We start from the raw sequence: 11,835 nt of genomic DNA on the forward strand, positions 1-11,835 counted from the left end.
TATCCTAGTGGAGAGGTTAGATATGGTAAAGAGCAGCTAGAGAAGATATTGAGAAAATATTATGAGGATTTGTATAAAGAGGAGCAGATAAATATAGGAGTCTGCAACGTTGGGAAAATAGTAAGTAAAGAAGATAAACAAATATTGAATGCAGAAATTACACCAGATGAAACTGCTAGAGTAATTAAAGGGTTAAAACAAGCCAAAGCACCGGCCCCCGATGGGTTTACAGGGGAATTTTATAAAACTTATATGAATGAATTGTCGCCTCATTTGGGGAAAGTGTTTAATAAAGTGTTCTTCAGTGGTTCTCCTCCTACCTCTTCGGTCGGTAGCAGTCGGTGTTACTGGGGGGTCAGATGTCGACCCCGAGGTCTCTCCCTTGTGGGGTGCCTCAGGGATCGGTGCTCTCCCCCCTGCTATTCAATATCTACATGAAACCGCTGAGTGAGATCATCCAAGGGCATGGGGTGAGGTATCATCAGTACGTTGATGATACCCAGCTTTACATCTCCACCCCATGTCCAATCAACGAAGCAGTGGAAGTGATGTGCCAGTGCCTGGAGGCTGTTGGGGCCTGGATGGATGTCAACAGACTCAAGCTCAACCCGGATAAGATGGAGTGGCTGTGGGTTTTGCCTCCCAAGGACAATTCCATCTGTCCGTCCATCACCCTGGGCGGGGGGAATTATTGACCCCCTCAGAGAGGGTCCGCAACTTGGGCGTCCTTGATCCACAGCTCACATTAGAGAACCATCTTTCAGCTGTGGTGAGGGGGGCGTTTGCCCAGGTTCGCCTGGTGCACCAGTTGCGGCCCTATTTGGACCGGGACTCACTGCTCACAGTCACTCATGCCCTCATCACCTTAAGGTTCGAGTACTGTAACACTCTCTACATGGGGCTACCTTTGAAAAGTGTTCAGAAACTTCAGATCATGCAGAATGCAGCTGCAAGAGCAGTCATGGGCTTCCCCAGGTATGCCCATGTTACACCAACACTCTGCAGTCTGCATTGGTTGCCGATCAATTTCCGGTCACAATTCAAAGTGTTGGTTATGACCTATAAAGCCCTTCATGGCATCGAACCAGAATATCTCCGAGACCGCCTTCTGCTGCACGAATCCCAGCGACCGATTAGGTCCCACAGAGTGGGCCTTCTCCGGGTCCTGTCAAGTAAACAATGTTGGTTGGCGGGCCCCAGGGGAAGAACCTTCTCTGTGGCGGCCCCGACTCTCTGGAACCAGCTCCCCCCAGAGATTAGAACTGCCCCTACCCTCCTTGCCTTTTGCAAACTCCTTAAAACCCACCTTTGAGATATCTCCCCCGGGTCTATATAATTTATGTATGGTATGTTTGTAGGTATGTCTGCTTAAAAATGGGGTTTTTTAACTATTTTAAATTTTAAATTGTAAATTATTAGATTTGTCAGGAACTGTTTTTTATTGTGTTGTGAGCCGCCCCAAGTCTGCGGAGAGGGGCCTCATACAAATCTAATAAATAAATAAATAAATAAATAAGTGGTATTACACACTCATTCAACTCAGCAGAAGGTTAAGGGTATTTGTTGGCATGGGTGCTAAGATAAAGGAGTGTTTATGCATATGTTTTGGGAATGCCCAGTAGTGCAGAATTTTTGGCAAAAAGTGCAAGAGGATATTAATAGGATATTAAATATAAGATGGATAATTACTAAGGAAATGGCAGTATTAGTTAAAAGTAATGAGATGTGAGAATTAAGAGAAATAAAACAAGCAGTGATAGTAAGCGCTCAGGCGGTAGTAGTCTTGGGTTGGAAGGACGCAACAAAATGGACAATGCAAAATTGGTATAGGTACATGGTGGACCACATTCAATTTGAGATTATGGATAAAAGGATGAATTTGATTAATGAAACTGATTTGCGACAACTGAAGAGACGATGGGACAAGGTAAAATGATATATGGCGAGTAGGATCTGAGACCAAGCCATAAGAAACAAGTTGGAATCACTTTATAATGTGTAAATAAATATTTCGCTCTTGTGTTAAAATAGTCTATACAAGAAACACCCCCGATTGGTGGTGGGGTACAAATGTTTGTCTGGTAGTGGGCATAATCACTGAGCACTGGTTATATGTTGTGTGTGTGTTTTCAATAAAAATATTTATTGAAAAAAATACCCTGTAAGGGTTTGTCAACACTCTTTGCCCGCCCCCATGTTAAGGAGGGAGCAAGTCACCCTAAACAATACAGCTGGCCGAGATTCATCTGATGCAATCAATGTGGCATGATACACGCGCATCTTGCCACCTTGAGCACCACTTGAGAAGTCTTGATGTAAGAATTTAATAGCATTTGGTCAGATCCAGATTTACTGTCCTTAATAGCATTTGGTCAGATCCAGATTTATTGTCCCTCCGATGCTCCTCTAGAGGTCTCCTCTGGCATTTCATCCTTCTGAGTTCCTTGGTAAACCAAGGAGATCTCTTGGGTCTACTGCCACAGAGGTCACATAGGCACAATCTGGTCTAGAACCCCCTTTGCAGCCATATTCTAGGCTGTTACCGGGGACTCCACCAAATTATGTATAAGCGAATCCACGAAAGTCTTCGGAGAAAGGTGGCGTACAAATTTATTATTATTATTATTATTATTATTATTATTATTATTATTATTATTATTTTGTTAATAATAATAATAACAACATAATAATAATAATAATAATAATAATAATAATAATAATAATAATAATAATAATAATAATAATAATATCACCAAGCACACTCTGAAAGCCCAATGGGTCCATTAGGTGTCTGGGGAAGAATCACCTAGTTAGTTTTACCTTGCTGTGGGGAAGGATTGTAGCCCTAAGATCAAACCATAGCAGATAATGATCTGATCATGACAAGGGCATAATATCTAACCCCCTTAAATTCAGATAATTTTTTAACTTTCCCGAGAGGAAAATCATGTCAGGAGTGTGCCTCCCCTTGTCTGATGGGCCTTGAATTATCTGGGTCAGGTCCATGGTTGCCATGGAAGCCATGAACTCCTGCGCCAACTCAGAGGATTCACCGAGTGACAGCACATTGAAGTCTCCCAAGACTGTAAAGCCGCCTCGAGTCTTTGGAAAAGGGTGGCATACAAATCTAATTAAAAATAATAATAATAATAATAATAATAATAATAATAATAATAATAATAATAATAATTTTTAAATCTGGGGAACTCAACCTCTAGCCCTGCTACCTCCTCCAGTAGTGCAGGCAGGGCTGTTGACATGTAGCTGGGAGTCAGGTACCTGAGCAGCAAGCCCAACTGAACCCCTAGGTCCAACTTCACAAGGAGGGATTCACAACCCACTATCTCAGGAGCAGAGAGCATGCGTAGGTTAAAGATCTTCTGGGCTATAATAGCCACTCCTCCCTCCTTCCATGGAGTTGAGGCTGATGCCATACATAAAACCCAGCTAGGCAGAGCTCTGAGAGAGGAACACCCCCATTGGGACCCAGCCACGTCTCAGTCACACATGCTAGGTCGGCCGCCTCATCTGAAAGTAAATCCCGGCTGAGGGGAGCTTTATTATTTGCTGACCTGGCATTAAGTAGTAGCAGCCTGAGCCCAGGGCCTGGAATTTTCTTACCACCAATACCATGGGTTGAGCTAGATGATTCCAGGAGGCCAGAACAAAGAATCACTTTGAGGCAGCAAGTCCTCATTCCCCGTGAGTGGCCTACCCCCCAGCTCCAGCCATACCTGCCTCACCCCATCATGACTGGTATTCTCCCACCCTCTGTCACCCCAGAGATTGCCTTCCCCATCCCCACCCCAGATTCCTCTTTCATCAGTAGGCCTGTTCATTCATTCCATACATTCCATAAATTATCCATATCTCTCATGTTATCCATACATACCTAAAAAACTCTCCCTTAAAATCCCCACCCTCCACCTAACCCAATTAAGGTTAATTAACTCTCTCCTACCCCCACCCCCTAGTTTCCCATCCTCCCAGCCCCACCCTTAATTACATCCTTAATCACAGCAATATGCAATCACAATGAGAAATGTAAAACAAATGATACAAAAGATGATAAAATACCCACCCTTAACCGGCCAGGACTTGTATTAAAAATTCATTATCTAGTTAATGTAATAAAAGCTCTCAGAGTCACAAGAGCCAGAGAAGATGATTTCAAGGGGCTTAATACAAGCAATATATATGAGTCCAGCAAGGATACGAGTAGATGTCCTATTCATAATTCTCCTGATAGACCAGTCTGTTGCATACAACTCCAAAATGACTATAACCAAAGGTCTATATTCCTCTCTTACTTTGCTAGTTGTAACAGGAACTAATGTGATAAAAATGAGGCCGTCCTCATGGAAAGGCTCCTGCAGTTCCTTCTAACTGGTTCAGCAGCAGTGATAACATAAGATTCCACCGATAATCTTTCTCCATGGTGATGCACATCCAGCGTTGATGGAAAAACTCTGGGCAAGTAAAGTCAGAGGGGTTGGGGCCTGCTTCAGCTCATCATCGCAAGCTCCCCAATTTCTCCAGCATCGCTCCTGGTGTAGTTCCTCCCTTCCTGATGCCTGGGAAGAAACCTTGGTGTCCTTGGCATCATCAGCCTTTCCAGTCCTCCAACATCCTCTCCACGTTTGGATGTTATTTTGAGCATCTGCCAGGGCACTGCTGGTGGCACTCGCAACTCACAAAGCTTCATCTCTCACAGTTAATCTGGATGATCCACCGCTGCTCTTGTTCGCTGTCAAGCTTTAGCATCCCTAGCTTCCCTCTCCAATCTCTAAGTCTCGAGCATTAACCACTAGCTGCCATCTTCCTGGGACTTGTCGTCGAGCCTCCAGTCTCTAGTTCATGCTGAGAGCAGTTCCCACAGGTACTAAGTTTTCAGGGTGCAAGTAATAGGCAAAGGAAACTAAGACAGTCCAATGCAATTTCAATAATTGTTCCGCAAATTGCTGTGAAAAATATCTTAAAACCATAGTTGCCAGAGTTCCTTTTAATTACCCTTCCCTTTATTTTTTAAACATTGCTATCACATTCATTAGTAGATATAGTAACTATGAATGAACACTATTTTTTATTATTGTATATTATTGTAAATTACTTTTCATTACCATAAAGTAAATTTAAAGTTGTAATAGATAAATAGAATTATGTGATTCAATATAAACCAAAAAAGTAAGAACACACAAACTTGGTTGTGCTTATTACAGTACTGTTATTCATAACCATCAAGTTAAATGAAGACAAAGTCTGGCTAACTAGAAAATAATTTGATAGCATTAGTTTAATAGAGTACAATTGAAACCAATTTACAGTCTAGAATCACTTTTGAATCAACATCTGACATATAGTGATTTTAGTATGTTAATTATTTGTATTCTCTTCTAGGCTGCATAAATTTAGTTCCTAATTAAGAGTGTTGTGATTCTAGTATTTCAGCTGATGCATAGACATCTATCTGGTCTATTAAATTGTCCTGAATGTCCAGTTCTCATCCTTCCCTTGCAATAATTATAATTTGGACCATAGGTCAAATAAAATAAAATCAAGCAAATCAAGCAAATTACCAATCACAAATTATTTCTAAGTCAGAATTGGAAGCCTATTTTAAAGCCTGATTTTCAATTTGGCAGCAAATTATTGTTTGTGTTCATTGTCACAGCATGTACAGTTAATAAGAGAGGGAAGAGGAACCTGTAAGAGGAGAAAACATTGCTTTAATGAGGTAATAAATGATTCATGCCATCTGAAAAAAAAAATCAAGAAATAGATTTTGATTTTAAAAAATCTCAAATGTACAGTGAGAATTCACAGGTTTTTATACAAAGCTGCTTATTTTTCCCTGAATCTGAATACCATCTAATCTTCTTTGAAGAATTGATGAAGAGGGAAGATTTGGGAAATGAACTTGAGTGAAATGACTGAATGTCCTTGCTACCCCTGCACAAGCAAATATATAAGGAAACTAATAATTTGGAGCCTTTCTAGAGAAATTTCATCTGAAGTATGGCATGCATAAACAAGCGTTATTTTCCCCTACTTTAGGGGGGTGGGGGGAAAACCTGCTTAAATAAGCATTACTGTTTAACAGAACAAATATGACAGCATATGCAAGCATTTGCAAAGGAAAAACAATTTTGCTCAATCTCAGCCATAGTTCCCTCTAAGCTGAGCAGTGAGCAATCGCTCACTTAAAAATCATCATCAACTCAGAGTTTTCCAAACCTGCCCAGAAGCCGAGAGGGAAATTTTATTATTATTTCTGTGTCGCCCAGTCCCGAAGGGACTGCCGCTCAGACACTATACTTTTCCGCCCACCCCAAACAAAATTTAGAGAGAACACTGATCTCAGCAGGTATAATTTGAAACATCCCAATTAAAGAAAGTAAACAGCATTTGCCAAATAAGGCAAGAAAAGTGGAAGTAAAAAAAGGAAACAAAATTGAGCAGGGAATGTTCCGTTGCTGTGAACAAGAGAGGTTGAAGGAGAAAACAATTTAAAGAGAAGCAATTTGTCAAGAGAGATCCACAAGGTGGGCAACCTCTGGAAGAGGTGAACTACAGAGTCAACAATTTTAGCAAACATCATCAGCATTGAGAGTTGGCCAGAGTTGTGGTTCAGCAACATCTGAAGGCTTGTGCTGCATACTAGCTTTTATGATGTCATGAACTATTGTAATTTGAGCAAAGGTATAAAATTTCATAATGGGATTGCTTCCTCCCAGAAAATGAATTGTGTTTAGCCAATTGAAAAGTTCAGTTTTACTTGTTTTTGATGGCAAGTGGCATAGTACTTGGATAGGCAAGTGGCATAGTACTTAGATAGGCAATGTGTATCTAATCAATGGAGCTATGTATTTTAATTTAATTCAGGATTCACAGATATTTATAACTAATGCATTCAAAATCCCTTTTGTGACTTTCCTACTGAGTCACAATTTCCAGAGCAAAATGGAACATAAGAAATATCTTGAACTCAGGTAGCTGCAGCGTGAAACAATTCTTACATGTATTATATGGCATTCTACAAGACCAGGTTTTCCCATGGCTACCAATTCTTTAAAGTACAGGTGTCAAACTTATCAGATCATGTTGCCATCATATGACTTTTAATATGATGATTTTCCCATTTGCGGAGCTGGGGTGGTCTGCATGTGATGCATCCGGCCACAGGCTGCCAGTTTGACATCCCTGCTAAAGTATCAAATATACAGACACAGCAAAATACAGCAAAAATACGTCATGTGTTGAATTACAGGGAAAGAAAATGATTTTTAGTTTGTTAAACGTTGAATCCTAGTTGTAATTCTTTGGAGCCTGCTCATTATATATTTCATTATTTTTATAATGTATATATTGCCTGTATTAAGTGCTATTCACAGGTTAAAACTGCCCTTTCCTTGTTTATGAAACCTTGTACAGCATTGTTCCTTAGTGAAATCTCTCCTGATAAAATTTTTTAGATCTTTAGAGCTGCCACGGGGAACTGAAGCAGCTGTAAAGAATATGACAAATACATTCTAAGGAGATTTTTCTGAATGGTTGTTGAGAGGGAATTGGGACTGAGGTGACTTCAACAAGATAGATAACAGAGGAAAAGCTTGATCCATTCTGTCACACATAATGTTTAGCTGAGTACTGTATCACAATATTATTATTTATTCAACTTCTATGCCGCCCAATCCCGAAGGACTCAGGGCGGCTTACAACAGTATAAAATTTACAAAAACACTAAAATGTCAAATATAAAAACTAAATTATAAAATCTTAATTAAAAACCATAATAACTAACCCATTAACATGCCTACATAAGATTCATACAATATGCCCATGGTAGTTGTTAAATTCATGGGCCTCAGACCTGCCAGCAGAGTAAGGTCTTAGTGGCCTTACAAAAAGCCAATAGGGTGGGAGCAGTACAGACCTCAGGGGGGAGTTGATTCCATAGAGCTGGGGCAACAACAGAGAAGGTCCTCCCCCTGTGGCCCCAACAACTTGCATTGCTTGCTCGACGGAACCTGAAGGAGGCCAACTCTATGTATTCTTATAAGTCTCTGGGAGATATGTGGCAGGAAACTAAAGCCTCCAGCTGTAGGGATGACAATTCAATTTTTTCCCCTACTGATTTTGTGGGGGTGGCTTAGTGGTGAGGTCATTTACTGAGTGGACTTGGCCAACTTGATATCACTCACAGCAAAGTGGGGCAGCACCATCCTAACAAGCCATGGCCATTAAGCTACACCCACAGAATTGACAAAAAAGTTCAGCCAAGCCAATTCAACTTGGCTGCTTCTCATCTCTTTCTCATGTTTGCTCTGTGTGTGTGAGCCAGAGAAGGAGGAGAGAAGCAGCCACACTGAATGCTGTGGCAGAGAGAAGCCAAACTTTTCTCCTTCCTTTCACAGTGAAGGTCCTCCCTTTATGGTGTCTTCTGCCCCCTCCCTCCTGGGGGTCAAAGTACCTTAAAGGGACAGACTTCAGTAGCTCCACTGTGAATGAAGGGAGAAAAGTTTGGATTCTTTCTGCTGCAGCATTTAACACTGAAAGCTGTGGCAGATAGAAGGTGAACTTTTCTTCCTCAATTCCCAACAGAACTACTGTTCCTGTTACCTTTATGCCCCCCTGCCCCTCCCTCTCAGGGTTGAAGTACCTTAAAGAGACAGGCAGGCTGCTGCAGCTCCCTTCCAAGCAGGTTCCCTTCCCTTCACTGCAAAAAGAGGAAGAAAAGTTTGGCCAGGTGTTCTCCTTCTTGGGCAGACACACAGAGTGGAAGGAGTGAGCAAAGGGCAGGTGGGAGGGTGGTGGGAGCAACCGGGGGTGTTTTCTACCGGTTTGGTGAACCACTTCAAATTGCTACTACCAGTATCCGTGATCCAGTCTGAAGCAATCAAATTTCACCCCGTACCCAGCTGGAATCCTGACTCAGGATTGGATAGCTAAAATTAGATACAAGTTAATCGCACATCTGTATTCCTCCCTTCCTTCCCATTCCCTATTAAATATGTACATGTTTTTTTCATTCATTCCTTTCTTTTTCTATCTGTGCAATCAAGCTAGCTAGTGATCCTTCCTTTCTCCTTTCAGGAAAAGTGAGGAAGATATTAAACACAAGTTGTTGAATATATAACTAAAACTCAGAATAAATTTGCACTTTCTGCTTGCTTGAGTACTTCTATGGGCAACTGATTGCTTAAATGTACTAAAAAGTGACAATGTTCACCCTGGTCAATTGTAAAACACTCTATCTGTTTCAAAACTATTGTTTGTGAGCATTTTCAAGTCCTTTTTCATTTTAGTAACAGCTCCAGCTCTCATTGGATAGAAAATTTCTATAAGCCGACAGTGGAATGTAAGAATAAAAGAAAGACCTGTATACTTAATAACTTTATTGTTGGAAGCAACAAATGTATAGTAAGGAATGGGGAAAGGTCTGCATTGGTGTCAGAAGAGAGAATGTGGGAAAGGTGTAATGAATCCATTCACCCAAACACTAAAGAAACTAGGCAAAGCCAGGGGATTAGCAGATTTTTTAAAAAAAAGTGGAGGGAGGCAATGAGAAGATCTAGCCACATATGGTTCAGCATGGAGTGAGATCTGAATGTAGAAAAAAAAAATATAAATCTGTTTTCAGTATAACTTTGTAAAATAGATTAGATGAAATAGTGAATGGCCAAGTTTACACAATGATGTCCAATGGCTAAATGAATATTTGAACCAGCACTTTATCAGATTTTTATTACTCATTTAATTGGTTAACATCACTCATATATTTCACTGCCTCCTATTCTCTTCTGATTCAAAGCCGTTTCAAAAAACTTTCACTCTCATATTCCTTCAACTCCAAAATTGGTACATAATTGTGTTACGGACAATTGTATTAAAATACACAGAGTCTGCAGAGAGGGGCGGCATACAAATCTAATAAATAAAGAACATATTCAGTTAAAACAAAAATTATTTTACAAGGATATAATTTGGCTTCAAAAAGAAAAGGACATATTGAAAAAATATGCCTCTCGTGACCTAATCATTTTTCTACAGGGCAAAGAGCTTTTATGAGTTTCATTTCAATCTACATCACACTAAAGCAATATGACATATGGAACTGGCCCTTTGTTCTCAGTAGCCAATCACTGGTCAGAAAAGCAAATGCTCATTTAAATTCTTACCCTTATAAAAGAGTACAAGTAGGAAGAAGTCACAGGCATTTGTAGGCAGACAGGCAGACAAGTAAGCAAGCAAGCAAGCAATCTTGGTATATGAAACAATGGCTTCACGGAGAACAATGCGTAGAAGACCACGATACAGAGTAAAAGCCAGACGGAGAAGACATATTGTCCGAAAGAGAAGAATGAGGAACAAGAAAAGGTTCCGAAGGAACATCCGTTCAACTAGAATGACTTCTAAATTGCCAAAGAGACTGAAACCTAGGAAGATCCGAATGACCAGAGATGCTTGGGGCATGCTGCATTCCTATGTGGATGGCATCTACAGAAAAGTCTCTGGGGAAGCTGAACGCCTGAGAAGAAAAGATCGGCGTCCTTCCATCATTTCTTCAGATGTGCAAAGTGCCCTGAGGCAAGTCATGCCAAAAAAATACAATAGGCGACCTACTTACAGCAAAACCCGCTAGAAAGCTAATCCTTTCCCTTCTTTAAGGTGGGTTTAAATCTACAAGCAAAAAAAGAAGGGAAAAGAAAAAAACCCAGCCTGAGAGAAACATTAATGTTCTGCCTGCCTAAAAGATCGAACATGGCCTTCAAATTGCCAAAGAATCCTGTAACCTATCATTTTTTTCTTAAATCAACCTCACTACTTTATTATTTGAAGAAGAAAAAGATCTAAGAGAAACCATCATACAAGAATGTCGTCCACCATGATAAAATCAGACTTCCATTGAAGTATTTTCTATTACGTGTGGAAGCAATTATCAAGCTATAATATACAGCAATTTTCCATCTTTGTGAATCTGAGTCAGCAGAAAGAGAATACAGAAGATACATAGAAAATACAGGACTATGTGAGGTGTATGCTGAAGGAATGTTTCCCTTGCAATAAAACAGGATTGGCAGGATTATTTGTGGCATTTTCTTCAAACCATGGCATTTGAAATTGTTTGCCCCTGTGTGAGAGACTAAATGATTAGGTAAACAGATTGTATTGAACCAATTATAGCTGAGTAAGTCATACTATCCTGCTTTATACATAACTCATAAAGTAAGAAATCACAAATTTCCCTGGCCTGAGGCTTGCACACTTTGCAGATGATCATACTTCAGAATATGGTGGGTAATACCAGGAGAAAAAATAAATTTAATTTCATACTTATTGTTATGTTTAATATAAATATAGACAGTATAATTACTCCCAGTCACATTTAATAATGTTATTTAAATTTAAGAAATTTAATTTTATATTTAAAATACTTTAAATAAATATAGTAATAAATAATAATTTAGTAATATTTTTTTTTAAATAATATTTTTTTGAATTTGTAAGGCTGATCATCAAGCAACTCAAAGCAGTTACAGACTATATTAAATACTGAATAGAACTGGAAGAAAAACTAAATAGAAAATTATCGGGTGTGGGGAGAGAAACAGAATACTAATTGAATTACAAAATGCATAACTAGAGTCTGTTGGAACAGCCAGGTCTTTATATACATCAGGATTAAGTTCATCCAGAGGACAGGAACAGCTACAAAGAAGGGACACTCGTGAGATCACAAAAACTGATATTTCTTCAGCATTCGTTCATTCATTCATTTGACTTCTATGCCACCCAATCCTGAAGGATTCAGGGCGGCTAAGTAAGAAGATCCAA

At 39.8% G+C, this 11,835-nt stretch overlaps 1 protein-coding gene and 1 long non-coding RNA gene across 2 annotated transcripts in view; one reads left to right on the forward strand and one right to left on the reverse strand.

The window, feature by feature from the left end:
* LOC139153413 (uncharacterized) overlaps window positions 1-8,708 on the reverse strand; it is a 133,971-nt gene extending 125,263 nt beyond the window's left edge. Inside the window, exon 1 of the long non-coding RNA XR_011556823.1 lies at window positions 8,660-8,708. This is a non-coding gene — a long non-coding RNA (uncharacterized lncRNA). The remainder of the gene's footprint in view (window positions 1-8,659) is intronic.
* A 1,568-nt stretch (window positions 8,709-10,276) lies between these two features.
* Window positions 10,277-10,642, forward strand: LOC139153826 (uncharacterized). The gene has a single exon (XM_070728246.1). The coding sequence runs from the start codon at window positions 10,277-10,279 to the stop codon at window positions 10,640-10,642; it is 366 nt and encodes a 121-aa protein (XP_070584347.1).
* Window positions 10,643-11,835: the final 1,193 nt, after the last annotated feature.

This window comes from Erythrolamprus reginae, chromosome Z (assembly GCF_031021105.1).
Source record: "Erythrolamprus reginae isolate rEryReg1 chromosome Z, rEryReg1.hap1, whole genome shotgun sequence".
Taxonomy (NCBI): domain Eukaryota; kingdom Metazoa; phylum Chordata; class Lepidosauria; order Squamata; family Dipsadidae; genus Erythrolamprus; species Erythrolamprus reginae.

Bases quoted from the DNA above. Each gene is read 5' to 3' on its own strand.
- LOC139153826 (XM_070728246.1), top strand. From the start codon at position 10,277: ATGGCTTCACGGAGAACAATGCGTAGAAGACCACGATACAGAGTAAAA.